This window comes from Leptosomus discolor, chromosome 2 (genome assembly GCF_034619465.1).
Source record: "Leptosomus discolor isolate bLepDis1 chromosome 2, bLepDis1.hap2, whole genome shotgun sequence".
Taxonomy (NCBI): domain Eukaryota; kingdom Metazoa; phylum Chordata; class Aves; order Leptosomiformes; family Leptosomidae; genus Leptosomus; species Leptosomus discolor.
Window position 1 is genome coordinate 45,415,253 of NC_141392.1, and position 22,824 is coordinate 45,438,076.

At 38.6% G+C, this 22,824-nt stretch overlaps 1 protein-coding gene across 1 annotated transcript in view; it reads right to left on the reverse strand.

Annotated features, from left to right (window-relative positions):
* The window catches only part of DISC1 (DISC1 scaffold protein), a 182,008-nt gene that overhangs the window by 119,607 nt on the left and 39,577 nt on the right, over nucleotides 1-22,824 (reverse strand). The window contains exons 4-6 of the mRNA XM_086460403.1: nucleotides 20,726-20,876; nucleotides 17,371-17,500; nucleotides 13,199-13,434 (exon numbers count right to left, since the gene is read on the reverse strand). Coding sequence (XP_086316529.1) covers nucleotides 13,199-13,434; nucleotides 17,371-17,500; nucleotides 20,726-20,876 — 517 coding nt within the window. The remainder of the gene's footprint in view (nucleotides 1-13,198; nucleotides 13,435-17,370; nucleotides 17,501-20,725; nucleotides 20,877-22,824) is intronic.

Genomic DNA, 22,824 nt, shown 5'->3' on the forward strand with positions numbered 1-22,824 from the left:
AAACTGCCTTATAAAATTCAACTCTAAAGACCCAGGCCATAATAAAACGTAAAGTGCAGTTATAGCCAGAAGAACAACAGTATAAAGATGGCACCTCTATTTAACAAATCTCTTCCATGTGCTTTTCTCTTATCTGTTTACTTTCTTCACAGAAAGCCCCCAGGTTCACGTGTTTCACCTCTCTGCAGAACTCAAACAGCTAACAGGAAGAAAGATCAATTTTTAATTTATTTTCAAACCATTGATCCAAAACAGCATTACAAACTAAGACCCAGTTGTAGAGACTGTATTGCTAACAAGGATGCACAAGCCCATGCAGACTTTCAGGTCCAGGTGCTGAGTGGGAAAATATACTTTATATTTTCCCACTTTATACCCAGATTTCCTCTTTATGAGCATCTATCAAGTCACCAAAAAATAAATAAGGAATCTCACACTGTCATTTCAATGACAGCAGAACTATAGTTTTAAGAGAATCTGAGACACACCAATAAAGAATATAATTAGTAAATCATCTTTTTGACTCAAGCTAGCAATAGCCACCTTAACCACAGACTCGAATCTAAAGAAGTCTTTTGTTACAGCTACAGCGTCATGCAGACTCTTACAAGTGTATTTGTATTATTTATGGCATGAATTTCACCGTAGCATCCTGTTTCAAATCCTTGTGAGCCTTCAGAGTGGTACTGTAGAAATCCATTATACCTTTTAGAGATTAGTCCGCCATACGAGTCACACGCAGCAATCAAAACTATGTACGAACCAGCCATAGCTACCAACTATGACCAGTTTTAACTAAGTTTATTCCAGAGCTGTTTTCTTCTACCACAAAACATCATCATGGAGAAGCCACTCACAAGCTTTCCAATTAACTGACAAGCTAATGACCCGCAAGACAAACCAGGCAGTCAATACCAATTCATTCTACAGACAAAGGGCTTTAACGGCCATGATCTGTTACTTGTGACTTGAACCAGAAATAGTATTTTCTTTTCCCACCACTCTGGAGCATCATATTTCACTTTAAGAGGGGTATTCTGTCTGCTTCAAAGTTGCTTTACTTATTACTACCAGGGAAAATGGCTTTAAAAAAAGCTCCTTGGAATAACACTAAGTTCTTGCCTGGGAAGACGTCCATAGTTTTGGCTCATTGCTATTCTTCTCTAGCACAACAGCTAATCAAGAATTTGACTGCTTGTCCTCAGTGTCTCTCAAATCTATTATAAGGAGCATTTAGAAGTTACTTCTCAAATTCAATATAAGCTAACTCCATCACAGAAAAAGCAAAGTTCTTGACCCAGCTGATAGAAGGACTATAATAAGACAGGAATTCAATTAACGCAAATTTAACTGACTAAATGCAGAAAAAGTTAAGTTTTTAACACTTGCAGAACTGACAGCAATCTATACATTATGTGTAATTTCTTCATTCACATAGATAGCCATCTAGGCCTATCATTTAAATGGCTTGCAATGGATTTACACACATTAGGATCCATAAGGAGGGAGAGAAGAAAAGGAATGTAGACTTGTTACTTCCTAGGGCCTCATTGTATATAAGCTAGACCAGAACAGGAAAGCAGGAGCTGAGGAATAACCCTTTCTGGATGATGAGTGAAGTAATACTTTGGCAAAATATGGACTTCAGCTGGAAAACTGCAGGAGGATGTGGGAATGCTGCGTACTCAGAAGCTGAGACTGACTTGGCATGTAATAACAGACTATGGGAAAAATTTTAAGATCCAAATACTTCAAGCAAGCCAGTGCCTTTTAAGTATTTCCTTTTAGTGACCTTAAAGAAAAATAGGTACTGAGTATGTTGAATTGTAATAACAGTTGCTGACACGATGATGTTCATAATCAGGAATGGTGTGCTGGCAAAATAAAGCAAGCCAGTTCAATGTAACAGGGGACAAAAGGAAGACTGGGAATCAAGTGGTCTAGTTCACACAATACTCACTATCACAGGCTTCCCACATGACCACAGAGGACATTAAATGTCACAATATAACAGATATGTTTAAAAGGAATATTTTAAAGAATATTCTGAGAAGTTAGGATTTACACGCAGGAATTACAGATACTATGGAAGCTGCTTTGTTCAGAGGAAGGCTGACTAACACAATACTGGGAAGAATGGCTTTCTACTAAAGGAAGGCATGTTTCTGAATGTCCTTCCTTCCACTTTGCTAGTATGCTTCCCTTTGCATACCAAGCTATTGTGTACTTATGTTTTGCTTCCTAAGAAAAAATTCAAAGAATGAAAATGGGCAAAAGGCAAGTCATGCTGTTCTCTACATTCAAGATATATAAATATACATACTACTTAAACAGAAACAGTTCCTCTATTAATGACAAAACATATTACAGTGACAAAGAAAGGAGTCAGAATGCAGTTTTCATAACTACACAATAGAATATACCACACACATGGTACTAGTGTAAAATAAATTTTAAAATTCTGTACTGGAAATTCTTATTTTCATAGAGAAACTAAGCAGCCATCTCTGATTTCTGTCTGAAGAGACTGAAGGACAAAAGGACGCCCCTTTAACAGCATATATTCTTCCTTACGTTACTGTCACTTAAAAGATTATTCTCGATCCCGTTATTTCACTATCTCCACACCACAATACATGTAGTGCTTAAGCAAAAAGCACTTTCATTTCTTTAAAACTAAGCACAAATCAGAACAAGTTAAAATTATCCTTATTTGAATTTCTAATTCAAGAGCAATGGCCTAGAAGCCCATGCTCAGATTGAATGCATATGAGAAAGCGTGTTGGGTTGAACCCTCAATTCATATGAATATCTATTCATTCCCTCCTAGATAAAATTATTATTATTAAAGAGTATTCTGTTGACTATCTGCAAATTTAAACAGTTTACAGTATGTTTGAATTTGGTCCAGATTAATGAGACTGCCTGCAAAGGACAACCTCATTCTACTGGTCACAGCCTGCAGACAGCATGACTTTTTCCAACTTTAAGTCTAACATGATTCCTTCTCTGGTTCTGAAGTCACAATAAGCTGTACTGTCTTAGAAGATGAAAATATATACACCAAGCTCTACACCTGTAATCTTGGTTTCAACAGCAAACAAGATGACCTTCCAAAAAAGCCTTTGTCCAGTCCTTTGCAAAAGAAATCAGAAGTGCTACTTGGGGAACATTCGGTGTAAACATCTGCTATAGCCTACATCAAGGAAAAAAATCCAACAAAAATCCAACAAAAAACTTATGTCTAGGGACTTCACTGGGCCTCTAAGGAAGAAATTCACAATACAAAATCAAATCAAACAGTCAGTAACTTTCTTGTACTTTTACAGTTCCCTTGATGTGCATATCTCAGAAAGCTTTGAAGACAAACCAGAAAAAAAAAAGGCTTTTGAACAAAACTATACTTAACAAGAGGCAGATTTAAGTTAGACATGTACAACTAGGACTAAAAGAAAAAATAAAAAACTTTCTTGTACCCAAAGTTTTCTCGAGTAAAATGAACAGATGCATTATTATAGTTACCATGTGCAGTTTTTTACCAGAACAAGACCTGCAAGGGTGTTGCCAGTCCTACGCTTCTGCTCAATTAAGAACTTTCAGAGCTAGATTACATTAAATGCACTAAGGTGAAACAGCACTTTTTCTTTTTAAACTCTCCACCACAAAGTTTGATTCTACCTGATCAAGGAAGACATTGGATAACAACATATTCATTCCATGTGATCTGTGCCTAAGCCTGGCAGGGCTACATATCTGGGTATTACCATATCAGGAAAGCAATTTTTCAGTCAAGCACATAAGCTCCTTTTCATCTTCGTGCAGTGATCCATGGGACTTCAAACAATGAGATTTTCATAGTAGCATATCTCCGTGTTGGGAAGCAAAATCATCCTTTAAATGTAAGTCAGAGTTTTCCAAACAAACTCCAATTTTTCCTTAGATAATGCAGCCCACAGAAAACTTCTATAAGATGACAGAGCTGGGTAAACAATTATAAACCCACATGATTTCTGCTGAACCAATGTGGTGAAAATCCAATTTCTCTATCTAAACCTGCCAGTGCTCTTGAGGCATGGACTTTAACACTAAATAGGAGACAAAAGTTGTGTTTAATTCATACTGAAAATGAAGTTTGTGGCAGTTGCAAGTAGTCACCTGAATTAGAAGTAAAATGCAAAGTGTCACCTTGGAAAGCTTCCAACCTCAAAAATTAATCTGATCTGAGGCAAAAATTATCAGGAGATATACTTTAAGGTACAGGAGCATTGGACCTTCTGTATACTTTAATCTACAGAGTTCTCCAAGGAATATGAATGAGAACCCAAAATTAGGCACCTAGCTCTAAACCATCAGAGAGCTAATTTTGCTCCAGCAATTTGCTGCTCTTCCAGTTAGCATCTGCAGAGCAGTATTTCTTCATTGTTGCTTTGTGTCAAGGATTGCTTCAATACATGCGCTCCCCCACTCAGAATTCATCAAAAGGCAGAACCAGAAGTACGCTTTCCCAACGTCATTGTATAACCTTCGCTTACCAATAAGGTTTCCCCTTGACTCATGGGTTGCTGGGTGACTGCACTTGTCTTTGTCAACTCTTGGGAGAGTTGTATCTATACAAAGTGGACTATAACAACGCATCAACCTGCCCAGAAGCTTTTATACGTGCACACACACACGAACTCTAAACTGAGATGTCCCTTATTGCTGCAGTGCTGTCAGACACTAGCCCCAGTTATGGGAGGCTTGCAGAAAAATCAGATGACACTTCACAATTTTTTGTAAGAATGTTTAATAAGATTTATTTTTTTTTAATGCCCACAATAGGAGGACTGTGGCAGCACCTCAGTCTGCATAGTATGGTAGCTCTTTTTTAGTTTGGGGTTTTTGTTTTTTCTGGGGGTTTTTTTGGTGGTTTGGGGTTTTTTTGTTTGTTTATTTTTTAAGATAAAATCACTCCAACAGAAACAATCCATTCACAGTCACTTGAAGATACTGCTGGCATCTCTAATGATGATTCCTAGCTGAATTTTCATTGCCATGTCTTGAGAAATCTTCTGGTCCTATAACACACCATTCAGAGAGCCAAACTGGCCATTTGTTTCAACCAACCACTTTATTTCCCACCACTCTTCTGTCAGCTGCTACTGCAGAGCGGTTGTGGCAGTTGTTGCTCCAGCTGCTACCTGAAAGAGGAGCATCAGACTGAAAACCAAGGCACAATCAAACAGCTATCTGCAGCAGCAGTTCACCACATTCAAATGCTTTCCCCAGATTTTCCGATATGTCAAGAGACCCCCATTCTTCTGCTACATCTGTCTGGAGTGCACAAAAACTAGAGCTTGCCCACAGCAGCTGCAATTATTCTCCTAAGAATAACATCCATTGTACTTCACTGACTGAAAGGGTAAGTCCCTGGATATTATTGTTAGCTGCTTATTATATACAAACAAATACAGTACTATACATTGAGTGGGACAGCTGGTCATTTTTCCCTAAAGAGAAATATATAAATCTCATCGTACATATACCCAGAGGAATCAGCACATATGTGGCCTGGACTTTATAGGCTGCTACATCCCAATGGATTCTGTTCAGGCGAAGCAGGGGGAACCAGATGCTTAGCAGGGGGAACCAGATGCTTAGCAGGGAAAAACAGATTCCTCATCACACTGCACATATGGGTACTTAAGCGGGTGGTACTCATCTTTCTGCTGGGACTTCTTCCTTCTGTAATGCTGCTTGGGAGGACAAAAACTGCCTCTAAGACTGCTCCTAAACACTTCAGGTTGCTAGCAGTGGCTCTAGCCTCCAAGATGGAAGACTTGCTCTTTCCTTTCCCTGCTGTGTTTCCAACCCCTCCTTTCCAAGGAAGGCCAGTGCCTACAGCATGGGAGCAGGCTTCACAGAAGCCCTTTTTCCTCCCTACAACAGCGGTCCCCACCAGTCCCAGCAGGATCAGAGTCACTATGAACTGCTGAGCCACAGAACAAAAAAATCTGCTCAGACACACGCAATTTGATCAAGAAGTTCTCTGTCACAATTTCACAGTCTGGCAACTCTTGTCCAATGACTTTTGTCTGCACCTTTGCAGCAAGCAAATTCACTTCACGTGCTGAAGCACAGTCATCGTATAGCACGCTAGGCTTTAAGTACACCATTTCTTCTAGAGTTGCTCCCACAAGTGAGAAAGAAACAAACCCACTTGCCCAAGGAGTCTACCCTTCAATCCTAGGCAGAGAACAAATGAATTAAATTAATCCCAGGTAGACAAACTGGAGAGGAAAACATCTACCTATCCACAAAAAGAAAGCTGAGCCTCCTAATCAGTCAGATCACAAAGGAAGAGGCAGACCTCTTCTTTCACCTATGACTTGTCTTAGCCTCTCACAAAAGCCTGCAGCCAAGTTCTTTGAGAAAGCCAAGATGATGGCCTCCTCAAAGCACAAACCCAGCCACGGGATTAGCTGAAAATGAGATGATCTTACTATCAAAGCTCGGGTTGGGTTACGACATTCAAAATGAAATTTGGATTTTCCCCTCAAAAAGCCCCTTGTGGCAGAGGAAGCTGGCTGTACGGCCAGTTGCTCCGAAGGCAGGAGGTCTGGGGAATTTCCAGGGCAGAGTCCTCCCTAGGTGCCAGGGAATATCCTCTCTGGCTCTGCTCCTCTTCTGCAAGCCCACTGCTGCAGGCTTTGTGAAGCTGTAGCACACAGAATAAAATGGATCAACAGATCATTTAACAAAAGAACTACAATTAAAAAAACAGGGCACCATAACATCTTTGTTATACCCAGGCTTATAGCAGCAGCACTGGTATCGGATATGTTTTAAGAACCCCATAATTAGATTTAGGTTCACCTCAGGTAGTGCAGACACATGCTTCCTACCACAGAGAACAGTTACCACACAGAACAGTTTTCAAATGCTGTGTTAAGCTTTAAAAAAATCAGAGCAGCAAGAAAGGGCCCTAAATCAAGGCAGTAAGGCAAATACTCAGTGACCTGTGCATTGTCCCGTGTCATGGAAGATGATTTATCACTGACAAATTAAGTAAACACAAACAGGCCAAGGGCTGGGGGGGAACTGAAGCTATCAAAAGCCTTGAAGACTCCATGCCTAGAGCATACAACTGGGACAGAAGTGAACAACAGGGAGAGCAGTTTCTGGGGCTGTGTCGCACTGTTTTTTCAATCCCTGCAGACCTGCAAAGCTAAAATAATTGAACCGTTGAAGTGACTGAGAGCTCTCCTCTTCACTCCTCTTACTTGGTGAGGAAACCCTAGCTGTGATGGCCACTACACAAGTTTATCTGTTTTGTCTGTGCATCTGACAGCTCAAGATGCTCATTTCATCATGCATATTTATGAGGGAAACAAAGAGGGAAAAGGTCTCTTCTCTCATTTAGCTGTTTTACTCATTTGCATTCCTTTTTAATATTACCCTTTCCCTGGACTTTTGACATTTTACAGCAATATCATGTGGACAGATAGTGTGGCGTGGGTGTGAAAGAGTGAGAGATTTTTAAGAAGGGGAAAAAGAAGAAAGATTGCCATACAAAGCAAGGAACAGTACAGAGGATGGAGCCCAGAAGCTTTATCCTCTCATGAAGCACAGGAGCAGGAATCTTACACAGACAGGACACATATGCACACAACCACGCATGCTTACAACACCATCGGTGAAATGTAACTGTACCTGGGAAGGCAAGTGGCTATCACGTAAGGACAACTGATGGCAGGAGGGGGAAAGTCTGGTCAGATGGACAGAAAAGCTTTCTGCCAAGGGAGTACCACAGGATTGCTGATGTTCTCCCAGGGCAGAGACATGATGATGCAGTGTGTGAAAAGTCACCCACCAAGTGAAAGACACAGAATTAAATTAAGTTGCATAAGAAGGTGAAAGCAACAGCGACTTGCTGAAAACAGCTCCATGTATACGCAGTCCCACGACCAGGTAAAACCTCCCCAGCACCAAATGAGGCCAGAAGTTACATAGTGATGCAATGTGCTTAGGGGTCTACTAAAACCATCGGGGTCCTCATGGTCCAACTCATAACACAGCATAGGAGTCTCTCCTGAAAGACACCCAGGAAGACTTTTTTTTTTTTAAAAAAAAAGTTTAGATTATTTTGCCGCTAACCTACCTACCAGCATCACTTTCTACTTGTAATTAAGCACTGCTAATGTTGTGAAATCAGGAAAAAGTGCAGACAAAAAAAAAAAAAAAAAATCTTCAAACAACCCAAAAATCTAAGTAGTAAACCCAGAAGTAAAGATTCTGTATCCAGCATTAAAAGTACAATTCAGTTCTCTGGTGTCCCACACACAGGCCTGGCAAACAGTCAGGAACATTAGCAGCCTGTGCACTGTCACAGAAACTTTTTGATGCTATAAAAGTAATTTCATCTCTCTGCTCTTTGTATTTGTGCTACTCTTCTATTCCCAGTGGATATTTTTGATATGTGTGCATATTCACAGAAATAGCCAAAGAAAACGTCAAACCACATATTTAAAATGGACTTTCCTGGATAGACTGCATGTTATCTAGCAAACCACAAGTATCTTTTTGAAAGCATAGGGTGCAATTTGTTTTGCTTCTTCTAAATACAATCTTTTAAAGTGAAGATCTTTGTTGAAAGGCTGATGTAAATAAACACGACTGCATTCAGACTTCTTAGCTTGCTAACAGCTAATGTGACTAGAAATTTCATGTGGACATACACTTTGAAGAGCAACAAAAAGTGTACAAAGCAGTCTCTCCTAATAACACTACCTGACAGCCCATTCTGAATGGCACTTAGGAACCTAAGCTAATAGGTGAAAGTATAAGTCTTTTTACCCAACTCTTCTCAAGTAAACCAACTTCTCTTAAAAAAACCCACCTTTTCTGGCTTTATCAGGTTTTGGCCTCAACTGAAGTTGTTGAATGCTTTGAGTATATTCCAGCTAGGAAGATTTTCAACCCCCTGGACATTAATATTCCACTTTGAAATAATCTTCGTCAGATGAGCTGCAAGCATCATTCAAGCAGAGTGAACCGGTTGCATAAAACTTCAAGTTCAGTTCCTTGTGCCACTGGCCACGACAGTACTATAATAGCTAATATACAGAACAGAGAATTTCACTATCTTCAGAAGATCCCACACACCCACTGTGGAACAAATTCCTCTGAATTAAAAATTGTTCCATGGAAAAAGTGGAAGAAAAGGTGGAGTATTCAAATATTTTGAAAGATATTTAACTGGATTTCTTTCTTTCAACCAGCGTTCAGTGCCCAGATGGAACTCTGCAAGTTGTTTTAAGGATGATGTGCTGTACAGTCACATGCATCTGATGATATGGATAAAATCAAAAGAGAAAATGCTAAGTGAAACTAAATATGAACAGAAATATAACAGACTTCCCCAGTTTCAATTGTGAAATGAAACAAAACAAAACAAAAGAAACAGCAAGTACTGAAGAGAGTAAGTCAAATAATCAACATGGTCTTATTTCATAATTAGAAGATTCAAGTTAACACTAGTTAAAAACATATATTCCTGAAATGGTGTCCTCTTCAGTAGAGGATAGAGAAATAATATATTTTGCTACCTTTTGCAATCTCCAAGAGAAAGTATTTCACACTGAAACACTCAGACTAATTTTCCTCTGATTTCAGTATGTCATCTTTAGTTAAAACATGTGTTGTAGTATACACAACACCAGCTGCTTCCACCTTTTAAATACATCTCCATGCAAACCCGCATAAATGAAGTGAGCTTTTGCACTGCAATTTCCTTGTTTTATAATAATGATTATACCTTTTAGCTCACCAAGGGCAATTAGGCCTGTCTGGAGGAGCAAAATGACCACATTCTGTGGTCTCAACCTCGATGAGAATCTCTGTCAAAACACAAGCTAACCTATTTCTTTGCACATTAACCGGCCAGGTTTTAACTCTGCTTCCAACAGACCTCAAGAAAGGTCCCAGGGTAACGTGTCTAACATTGTTCAATTCTTCTCAAATCATACTATAGTTACTGACAAAGGCTTTCTGTTTTCAAAAAGTCCACCACATACCAAAGATAAACAGACCAAACAAAGGATTATTGATCTTCCTGAAAATAACAGCATTTGACAAGAACATAAGCTTAGAAACAATGCTCAGCCCAATGTTACATTGACTTGCTCTCTTGCTTCTGCACACTTCTATCTGGGCAATTATTCTTCATTTCAGATGTTCTCTCACGTTCCCTGAAGTTTACTTTAAGTTTCTATTTAATAGCATTTAGACCAAGAAAAGCAAAATAATTTGTATTTTATAGCGAGCTGCAAGCCACTCAATACGATTCATTATAGCACAGACTGTCTTAAGAGATGCTTCACATCAGCCCTGTGTTATTCCAGTGCTGAATGCAATTCACGTACCCAACAAATAATTACCCAACAAATAATTATGCAAAAGCACATTATAGTGTGTACACTATACACACTGACTAGCACAATACAGTTAGAATAAATACATAGTATCTTGCAACCTAATAGCCAGGAGCTTGCAATTTAGAGCCCATCAATATTGAACGACTTTCTACACAAGCACTGATCTTTAGTATGTGTGCATGAGCAATAGCTTTATTTCTCACACAGATAGCCCTAACTTTAGAAGACTTCAATGTTTTTTTTTCTCTACAATGACTTATAAAATCAAATGTACATTTCCAGAAAAATCTCTTTCACATTAAATATCCCAAGACTTTGGAATTTGAAACTAATATGCTGAACTGGCTTCATCAAGTATTTCAACCTCTTACCTAATATACAATTGCCTTTTACAAGAAGTACTGATTTAGGATAAGCCAATGCAAGTTGCAACAATTGAAATTCTGGCTAGATAAGAGACAAAAAAAAAAAGTTCACAGCAACGGTGGTGAAATGTAGGATGCCTAGCAAGGCTGCAAAATCTCCATCCTTGGGGATATGCAAAACTCAGACAGATGGGGCCCTGAGCAACCTGATCTCACTTGGAAATTGTGGCCCTGCTTTAAGCAGGAGTTTGACAAGATGACCTCCTAAATTATTCTATAATTGTATGACAACATAGGGGATGCCCATAGGCACACAAGAAGTATATTCACACCAGATGTCTTACTATCTGCTTGCTGCTTTTTCATTTTTTAGACATAAGATCCCTGTACCTGAGGAATGATGGACTGCACAGCTTTAAAAGGAAGACACCCATCACTTTGTTCATTTTAACAGTGAGCCAAACACTCACTCTTAAATAACTGCAACCATTGCAGCAGCATTTTCCTCCTCTCAGCCCTCCTGGATACCCAGCCCCCCCCGAAAGCAAGAAGTGTTACAGAACTCGTGCTGGAAATGTGCCCGCTGACCATCACGTAAGCACAGCTCTGGGATACTTTCAGCTACCTAAAGTAGCAAGTGGTTTGGGGGAAGAGATTTGAGAACCAAAAGCAAGGAAGGGGCCACATGATAAAGTCAAGCGTCTGAGTCACACAGCTGGACCGGAGAGTTCAGTCTGTGCTCCCAAGACAGCTTGTGCATTTTTCAATAGAGCAGCAGACACAGCATATACAACACTTGTGCACATTTTGAATGGGATGTACCAGACCAAGAAGCCACATGTAGAGAAAGCACTTACGGGACGTTTTTAATTCAGAGAGAGCCACCGTCTCCTGCAGAGAGGAGAGAAGCTGCTGAATAGACAGTGAGCGGCACCTTGCTTCTTTGAAAGGCTGCATCAGTCATGTTGTGACACGTTCCTACCAGCTCACTTTGCTTTTAAGTTGGGAAGAAGAAAATAAAAAAAAAACCCTAGCACTTCATTGATGGACAGTTGCCAACACCCTCAAGAACTATGACCATCAGGTCAGTCTCTCATCTCAGCTGAGTGCTAGAACCATTAACCCTCTCCACTTTCACTCTCCCAGAGTTTGGTCTCCTCTTGCCTATTAGCCTTCTGGCCTTTTGCCAGATGTCTGCTTTTACATTCCTGGATACATTAAGGCCCAGCTTAAGAACTCTTATGGAACATGCTCCCTGCCAGGACACTGAAAAATCAGCAATGTGAGAGGAAAAAAAAAAAAAAAATCTGAATATTCTTTTGTAAACAAATGCAAAAGTAAGAGGAAACTCAAATCAAAGCACTGGTTCTCACACAGACTGCTTGAGACCTTTTATTCCCCCATCTTGGAAACATAGGTGTAAGACACTATTAAAACTAACCAAATTTAATTCAAGAAACTATTTCCCATAACCTAATTTAAAATTCTAAACAACCTCAAAAGAGAGGAATATGTCCTCTACAAAATGTTCTGCTGACTTAAAAAAAAAAAAAATCTGTATAAATTAGCACACATAAGCAGCAATTTCTCATGAATGTTAATACAACCAAACTAAATCCAATAAACATGAAGGGAGAAAAAAAAATGCAAGCAACACAGTTATTGCTTATCTGGAAGAAATGCAAGTTAGGATAAACAGGAATTTTATTTTGTCCTGGTGACAGAGCAGCAGTAACACTTTCAAAGTTCCATCACCCATGTCCCACTGACTGCCAGTACGGTTTAGACCCTCAGCACTTCTGTTGCTTTTGTAAATAAAGACGAGGTTATTTCCAAAATGTTTCCAAAAGTAGCTACTTTTCTATTTAAAGAAACAATATGTTACGCATTTAACCACAGGTGTCCCAAAAGTCTTCAAGCTGCATCCCCTTCCCCACTACCTCAAGTCTACTGTCTGAGCTTAACAGTCACCACATCGGACTTTATTATGATTAGAAGTTCATTGAGGAAAGAAGCATCTCTAATATTTATTTGGATGGTGCCTAAGAGACACTTTCAGGCTGTAAGAAACATGTAATTGCTACATTACCAAGCTGGGGAAAAAATTCTACTAGTTAACAAGAAATAGTTTAAACTGATGATAGGTATTAACAGGTAATGGATACATATGCTTTCTTTAAGCAGCAACTTACCATAAAGAAGTACTAAGTACAAGAGCTTCAAATAACTACCAAGTCTTCCTTCCTGAGGAAGTATATTAATATTAGAACTTCAAAACTGTTCTTAGAAAATTTTAAAGTGTCTGAATCCAGCTAATTAGCTAGCACAATTACAAGGAAATCAACTGACAGCCTATTCAATGGTACATTGGGGAAGATACAAGACTACATCACCGACAACATATTGAAATTTAAATACCTCTTTATTGTCCCTGGAAGATCCAGACTGAATGGAATTTGATAGGAGGATGCTAAAGCATCATCCACAGCCTTGCCTATTTCCTGTAGTTCTCTCAAAGAAACACAGCCAAGTAAAGCAGTCAATTCACAGTCCTGTGACTGAATAAGTCTATCTTGTTCTTCAATTTCTCGTCTTAGCTGTTGATCTTTTGCTTCTAATATGGCCAGTCTTGCTCGGAGGTCTTCAATTTCTTTCTGCACAGAACAGAAACCTGAGTTTACTATGAACCCTGTTAAAGAAATCCCTCTGCCCCTAGAAAAACTCAGTACAAGTCTCAGAAGTAGCATGAATCAAGGTTGTCCAATTTAGAACAACATTAAACAAGAAGATATTCTTTTGTTGCCACACAAAAATTCTGGCATCTGTTGTATTTAGAAACTCTAGTGCTTCCACAGTCTGAAACTCCCCACCACCTCCATTTCAACAATAAATTTCAGGTTCCTCTTCCAACACCAACTGTCAATCACCTTTTACCTTTAAAACACAGGGGTATTTCCCAAGTTTAAAACTTCCCAAAAAACCCCAAAAATCTCAGTACAAGCATGACAACAGAATCTTGCTACAGACAGGCAGCTAAAGTGATCAACCATCTATCCGTCATCCTGCAGAACATCCCTGCAATGGTTCCTCTAGGCTTCCAATCCAACACCAGGCACAGGATGCAAGTGGTGAATTACTGACTACCTGGCCAGTCCTTTTGATTAACAATATTTAATTTTAATTAAAAGCACAAAATCCCTCGACTTCAAATGACCACAGCTTCAACCTCAGGTGCACTCGTCTTGCCAGAAGTTCAAACCCCATACATGATGATACTGACGTTTCTTGCAAGACCATGTTCTAATTTTTCCTTGAAAACCCAACAGATACCTTGCACCCAAGGAAGGACCACTTCGTGAAGGAGTCTGGGTTGCTGAGTTAATAAAGTTATTTAATATACGGCCCTTGGCTCATTTGTCCCAGGATTTGAAAAGTGAGTAAAAACAAAACAAAACACCCCACAAAAAAAAAAAAAAAAAAATCAAAGGAGAATAACTTGCTATCAAAGCACTTGAATGCCATACTGGAGAATTTGATTCTATTCCTACATTTACTACAGTCTCTGTGAAACTTTGCAAACCACTTAAACTGTTATCTCCACACACAGCCACAGACTGAATGTTCACCATATTCCATACAATCAATAAGAGGGGTCCCTGAAGTGCTGTCTACAGACTCTCAACAGAAATCAAAGCTCATAATTCCATGCTCTGACTATTCAGTACAGCTAGAAAGAAAAATGAAAAAACACACCCCTTTTTCAGGCAAATAACTAGGCATTACAAAACTGACATTAGAAATGACCATATAGCTTTTATGGCAATTCATTTCTTCATTCTCTATCTGTAAAATAGCAACAAGAATACCTCTTCACCCAAAGAGATGTTACAGAGATAAAATTAAGTGGTTTTGAATCACTCAGATGCCATGTTGATTAATGTTGTAAAGAGAGCCCATTCACAAATTAATAAATCTGCATCCAAAAAGAGGGTTTGAGTGGCATACAGTAGAAGGGTTCTGGGACTGAATACTGAGTAGTGAAGATAAAATGGGATTCTGAGTATCTGAACCAGCACTTTGCATCTTCAGCAACGTATGCAGCAGGGATCCAGGAAAAAAAGGCATGCTCACATAATTGAAGATTTTCATAAAACATACATACTATGCACAGATAACAGACTTCGGTATTTCTTTGCTTTCCGAGTGCTTCACTTCCAAATCTTAACATTCTTTTAATGTTTTCAATACAATTTAAGTGAAGTTTAGTTCACTAATGCTCATTTTGTCAAGAAACATGCTTTCAGGTCTGCTGCACTGCAGCAAGCTCCCCGAGTATCACTTAAAAAAAGAAGAAACAGTCCTTGCATGTTAAAAGGTAGACTGGCTCAAAAACTACAACTTATATTAGCGCTGCACACTAGATTCATCAATTATTTTCCTCCTTTTTTGGTTTCAAATTTAGCGACAAGAGAACACAGTGGCCCATGTTTCAACCCACAGGCATTTGTCAAGGACAGAAAGGTCAGCAGGTCAAAAACATCAGTTTTGTTTCTTTCGGTCTCAAATTAGGCTTTTAGCGCACACAAAGGACAATTCTGTCTCTGTGTTACTGGTTTGGGAATACTGCCAAAATCTTAATAGGCCCTACTTAATACAAAGACCTTCATATTCTGTGAAAATGCAGTAATTGCCATCACTGCAATAAGCAACCTACATGTGAACAGAAAGGCAGATGAACAGAATTTGGTTTTACAAACACACTTTTAGTACCGAAATGTTTTTACAACACAAATAGATATCAGAAGCACACAATCTGCATTCACAGAGAGAAAGCTGTTCTGCTTGGGAATAGTTCACAGGCGTTCTTGGAAGAATGGAAATTTTAGTCAGTAAACTGGAATTCTCATGCGTTCTTTTCCAGAAATGCCAAGAAGCCTTTAATGTGCTCTTGGTCAGCCTCTGGGGACAGATAAAAAAGACTTAAAGTCTCAGCATGGAGCAGCAGATACTATTCAGCTCACTAAATACAAGATGGGAGTTTTACTTTGCAGATTTGAGTTTAAACTGAGATTTCTAACACGACAGCTAATCAGTACTGATTGTAAACCTCCAGCTTCACTTAGGGGCCAGTGTTCTCCATGAAGTACAGGTTACAGTAGAAACATTAATATGTAAATTTTAGATACTGTCACAGGCTCTCAAATCCCTGAAGACAAACACAGAATCAACAGGAGAGAGGGTAGAAGGAAAAGGAAAGTAAAGTAGGGCTGAGAAAAAACAAAACAAAACAAAAAAAAATAAAACCACCACACACACATTAATAATGATGATTTCAGATCATGTGAGATTTTGGGCAGGAGCAATCCTTAAGGGATGCTAGGAGCCAAACATCACAGGTCAGCCTTCTCTAGAACCTCAAATTCATGATAACTTTGATCAAATGCTCATAAATAGCATGCCTATAAAAAGATGTGGCTAATTTGTCCCTAGTATAACTACATAGGAACAAAGATTCACCCGGAGCAAGGATAAAAACATTAGCTGGTGTGGAGTCTGAAGTACAGCCGTTTTCAGTTGAATATCTTGAGCTGGCTGGCTGGATGTCTAGATTATCAAAAATAGTTTTCTGATAACGTTGAATTACAGAGTGTCGTCTCTTACATATAGAAGAAATAAAATCTAAACAATACAAACAGAATGACTAGGATAGAAAAGACATTTCTTCAACTAAGTAAGATTTTGCAATGGCCATCTAATATGCTTTTGTCTATCTCCTTCTGGTTTTCACATATCTATATTTTTATGTGTATACAAACACAGAGATGATTACACTGTCAGATCCACCAAAGGAAGAAAAGCATCAGAAATAATGAGATTTCAATACAAGACCACAGAAGAAAGAAAACTGGACCCACTAGCTCTCTAAGATGTCACATTGCTGAGAGTAATTGCCAAGGTTTAAAAGGAGGTGGACCAAAGACTTGCATTAGACAGTAAACTGATATTTTAGAAGGACAGTGAAAAGAAAGAGCTAAATTTTGCTTACAAGGCTTGCAGATTTAAAATTGGACAGAAGCCATCTTAAAAACATTCCATTTGCCAAATTACCACATTGTGACATCACGTGTCAGCAAAAAGTTATTGTTGGCAAATGCTGACCGCTCCTTATGAAATGCATCAATCACCTTTCAGGAACAAAAGCTGGTAAATCATGTATTTATAGTCAATTCTAAACAGAAATGGATGTAAACTTTTTGTCTTCGAATAAAAACTTCTGAAGATCAGTGAAATATTAAAATGGGAAATTAGAACATAAAGAGAACAATTAAAAAGATAATGAGGAAAGTTAAAGCACGCACACAAGCCACTGAGCCTTCCAGTTCTGCTTCTCTGTAATGAGATTAACACAACTCCTGTGGCTGCCATCTCCAATCATCACTTAGATTATCAACTGGACTACAGCCAAGGCTCTAATTGCTGCACAGAAGCAAAGTCACTATTACAATAAATTTATTTAATTCTGTGTGACAGCTTACAAGCTTTTCTCCACACAGCACTGGTTCTGATAGACAACTTTGCAGTCCTGTTACCTGTAACCATTTCTTTTCTTGAAAAAGCTGGTTTCGTTTTGTGGCTGAAACCTGAATCCTCTCCTGGTAAGCGGATCTCAAAAGTTTTTGTTCATTTTCATGCCAAAGCTGGGTTTCTTCATGTCTAGTCCTTTGAAAGAAAATGACAAAAGCTAGAAATTAGCATTATCACTGAGTATTGACAACTCAAAGATTAAGTAGATCAGAATGCTACACGTTACCTTCAGAATGATTATGTCTTAAACCGATACAGTTAGGGAACAAGAGATTTTTCCTTGGCATGTCATCCTTTATTATCTCAAACATTTACAATGTTTTTACAACACGCTGAAGGAGGAAAAAGGAAAACTTGTATAGCTTCAGGCTTCCCCCAGCTTTTTCATATTTCAGAAATTTATCCATCACTGCCTTGGAAAAGACAAAACTAAGGCATGTAATTTCTATCAATACAGAGAAAAATCTCTCTTAGACAGAAGTTTAGAAACTTGCCAAAGCCATTTTTGCAGCTTCTGTCAGCTTTTGGAGACTACGTTAGAGATCATCTGGAGTGTTTGCTCCACAATGCCAAATTTCACTTCTCTCTTGCACAGCGAGTTCTTTTAAAATTGCAGTCAGTGGGATTCCTCACAGTGGTCGGTACAATCCTCAGCTGTAAATCTTTCCATGATTGGACCTCAAGGTAATCAGTGCATTACATTAAGTGTCAAGTCTATAATCAGCCTCTCAAAATGCACCTGCAAACAATGCAAACCTATTTTGTCTTGCATGTTCCTGCATAAGGGCATGCACACTTGCAAGGCCAATTGCATTTCTGTGTCCATCTCTATAGACAAGTGCATGTATTTCCACATAACAGGTACAGATGCACTTCAACATCTTGTTTAAAAAAAAATACTGTCTCAAACAAAGAATGTTTTTGAAACATGATTTTCCATCATAATCTTGCACAGTAAACACACCCATGCCACATACAAAACATGCATCACAAGTCTAGTTTAAGCATGATTAACCACACAATTAGGATCTCCATGCACAGCTGTTTATCAAGTGTGTAGAAAAAGAGGTTCCTGTCTCCTCTGCAGGACCATCAGAAGATACACATGCTTTACTCCCTGTTTATGGGCTGAAAAAGGTATTGTCCAAACACCCATATTACGAGGTGCTAGGCCATCACTGCGTACGTGCCTTAGAATAATTATAGATTGCTGTGGCTCCAACCAACCACACTTCCCAGCAGCTCTGAAGCCTTCTTCTTTTACTAAAAGCTGCATCTTTCTGAGAGGTGGATGCAATAGAAATTTCTGAGTGGCTAGTCAAAGTTCAGGAAACACTCCATGATAAACATAGGTTATTCTCAGAACCTCCTCAGAAATCCCATGTATATCTGCCTACTTGGTACTGAGGAAACAGAAACAAGATCTCTCTGATCTCACCAAACCTGGATGATTGCACAAACAGAGTGTTGTTCCCAACCTAAACATAACCAAACCTGGCTCCTACCACCTGTCCCCAATATCCTGTGTCACCACCGAATGTATTAATCTAAAAATTCATCTCATAATTTAATCAAGTAAAACAAAACCGGGGTATGAGTTTCAGTCTCATGTATTAAACAAATAACCTGCCACACACACTTTTCATTTTAAAAGTTCTTTATTTGCAAACAGATGAGTCTGGCTTAACTACAGTAAAACTGCAATGACGTGGTCTTCTGGGACTAGTCTGATCATGTTTTTAATTTTTCCAGGTGAAAAAAAGAAATCTTGGGTATATTGGCTTTGTTCCAATTCAAAATTAAAATGAAAACTGAAGTCTACAAATTTTCCTTAAAGAAATGGTTAAATTTTCCATCCTGTACTATATAAAAAAAACTGTTGGAACAGAAAAGTTTTAAACCCTTCTACTGAAGACAAAGCATACACTTGCTGCATCAACAAGAGAGTCAGACCACAGACAAAGCCGTGTGAAAGGCTACAAGAATCAAGTGAGAAAAAGAAAGGGTGTTACAGCAACAGTCAAACTCAAGCTTAAAGAAATGACATAAGACAGAAAAGAGGATATTCATCTGACCCTGAAGAATGGCACTGCTCTCAGACCTGTGCAAAGAGAAGTGTTACAGATATAATAACCAAAAGAACAGGAATAGTTTTATAAATGTATATATTATATATGTGAGATATATATTTTACGTATAAAAATATTATATATACATTATCTAGGGGGGAAAAATAAGCATACTATGTATTTCAAGGATGATTTAGTGACTCAATTTTTATGACACTGAAGACAACACCACCTCTAAAGCCAAAATCACCATTACAAATTAAAGCATAGAGCAAACATGTCTGAACGACAAAACCACAGAATGTTGTATCCTTATCTTTAAGGCATGGTAAACCAGCTTCTTAGGGCCTCAGAAGGCAGAAGGAAACAGCTTCACAAGGGCGTACAGTTTTTTTTTAAACCTGCTTCATTACTAAATACTAAGAAACTAAAAATACCCTTAAAACTCTCAAATTTTTGAAATAAAATCCTATTATCTGTGTTGATTTTTATCTAATTTTCATGTATATCAAAAATTACACCCAAAGGTATTGACTAGCATGTTGCAGCCTCTATATGTACAAGCTGCCAGAAAACAAAAGGTTTTTCTTCTTTTGTTTGTGCTAGCGCATTTGAGAATACCTCCCAATGCCTATGAAGAATCCTCTTACTTCTAAAAACAGTAACTAGTAGCATAGTTAAAGACCGACCTAGAAATAGAGACAAGTTTTTCTTCCTAAGCTAAATACCTCCCTTGGGTCATCTAACACATCTCACATTCCCCCAATCTTTGAAGCTGTTATCCCTTCAAGAGAAGGCTGAGAATTTATTTTTGTGACTTTGTACAGTGCTGAGCACATTACTGCCACCAATAAGGGATGCATAAAAGGAAGCTCCCAAAGCATATCAAAAAAGAATCTGTTTTTACTTTATATTTCAATACCCTTTCATTGCCTGAAAAGGAGCATCAGAATTAACTCCACAGGGAACCATTGCTCAAGCTGCCTTGCTGTTGTATGCTCAAGCTGCCGTGTCAAGGATTCAATCCCCTTCCCACTCAACAACAGTGAGAAAAGTTCCATTTAATTCACCAGTTCATCATGATCAATGTTTTTCATCACAACTCTGAAAGAATTGCAGAAAGAAAAAAACGGGGGGGGGGGGGGGGAAGCAAGATTTTCATAAACAAGCGCCATACTGATATGTAATAAGGTCCTTAAAACTCTTTATTAAAATTATTCATAAATTGGAGTATGCATTTTGAGAAAAACACAAGCGCCATTTTACATAATAAGGAATCAAGAAAACTTACCAATGATCAGCAGCCCAGCGCAATGCTGCTTGAACTTGGGTAACAAACCTGTCCAAAAAACTGCTAATTGAAGGATGCCTTGAAGGAAGCTGAAATTTTAAAGCATTTTTCTCTTTCTCCAGTTCTTCCAGTTTTCGTCTAAATTTATCAGCTAGAAATTAAATTAAAAAGAAAAAGTTACTGAAGAATGACCAAAAGGTTCCATTTTACCTGAAGAAGAAAAAAGGTCAATCAACAAAAAGTAAAATCCATCTCACAGATGGTTCTCCCCCTTTTGATAAAATGCATTGTTCTGTTTTGCTAAAGGATGAATTACTAAGACTACAATGGAAAACATCAGATAACCAGGATGCCAAGCTACTTCTATGACAAGGACAAAACTGCAGGCTTCCCAGCACTTTCACAGAGTTTTAATTTGGTAAGGCTCCAAAGAATTGGCTCAAAGTTATCATTGTGCTCTTTTCCTAGAGTAACAGCTCTGAATTCAATTCTGAGAAAACTTACTCTTCACTGCTCCAGTTTTAAAACAATCTTAGATAGCAGTTATACATTTGAAGTCTGATCTTTTAAAAAATTGCATTGTTATTAGGTCAAGAACTGAAGAATCATATATGACAACTCAGCAACATATTTCAGCAGAAAATGCATGTGCAATTATAGCAATTAAACAATTATCCTATTCTATACTCTCCTGAATTATGCTTACTTTATCATCCAACAAAAAGATTTACTTTAAACTTTAAACAAACATAAAAGTGGTCCTTAAAAGGGTGCTCTACCATAATTCTATAAATTTCTTGGACTAAACACTTTGCCATGTAAGTTAGTTCTTTGATTTCTTTCCCCGTGTAGAAAACAAAGGAACATAGTTCCAATCACAAATTATTATTTCTGGTATGTGCATTCTCTGCTCTCTATAGTGCCAGTATACTAGCCAAATCACATACACATATGACAGATTACAAGCCTGCCTGGTCCAAGCCAGAACACCTTTGATGATACATTAGTCAAATCAGAGAGTTTTGAGCTAGCCCACAAATGGAAAACCTTTACAGTTCAGTACTTTCCTCATGACCTCACAGCCTACAATTTCACATGACAGCATTCCTTACCCTCTAACAGTTTCAATATGACATGTTACTATCAGAATAAGATACACCTGTGCATGCTTTTTATGGCTTATTTTCTTTCTTTATCCTCAGAAGGGCTTTAAGAAGAGGAGTCGTTTACATTTGCTGGTTTAGTGAAATAATCCATTTTTACAATAATCAATCATTAGTATTGATCTCCCTTCTGCCTCTGTGCCAATGGGGTGGAATAAAGACACCGAACATACTAATGAGACTAGATCTTCTCCCTGGGCCAGCAGACTGTTCCAGGGTAGTTAAACTCACGTTGTTAGGGTGCAAAATGCTGCCAGAATGCTCTAGCTGAAATGATCAACACCCAAGTTACTGCCTTGCCCCAAAAACCGCATGTACACATGTGCATATTCTTCCTGCAAAGGAGAAACACTTTTTCAGCAGTGGAGGTAAACAACATCTGCTGTGCATTTCTCAGGGATCAGAGCTGATCAGATTTGTCCTATCCCTGTCACCACAAGGAAACTGGAATGTGGGCCCAGATGAGACTTCAGAACCCAGACTTTGGCCAGAAAAACATATCAGTATTCGCATTTCACGTGGAATTTCAAACACTGCCACCAAAAATATCACTGTTACAAACAGAGAAGTAAGGGCTGGATTTTGACCAACGACCACTGAACTCCAAAACACGTGGAAACACCTCCTTTTACTCAAACCATTCACCACTGGGCTTCCTCTGTTAGCTGAGTGAGAGTTGTGGCAACCTTCTACAGCCATTTAACGACATTGTCCTTCGACATAATTATGCTCACACTGTGTTTGTGCATCCAATTGTTTCATCGTTCTACTCCTACTCATTCTGGCCTTAGAAACAGGCTATTTTGGGAAGGAAAACAGATGAGGGGATCATCCACACGCCAATTCACACTCTCATTAATTCTTGGCTGCATCCTGCTGTATATGTTCCAGCCTACATAGTATTCAATTAGTTTTTACTAACAGACGTTTCTAAAT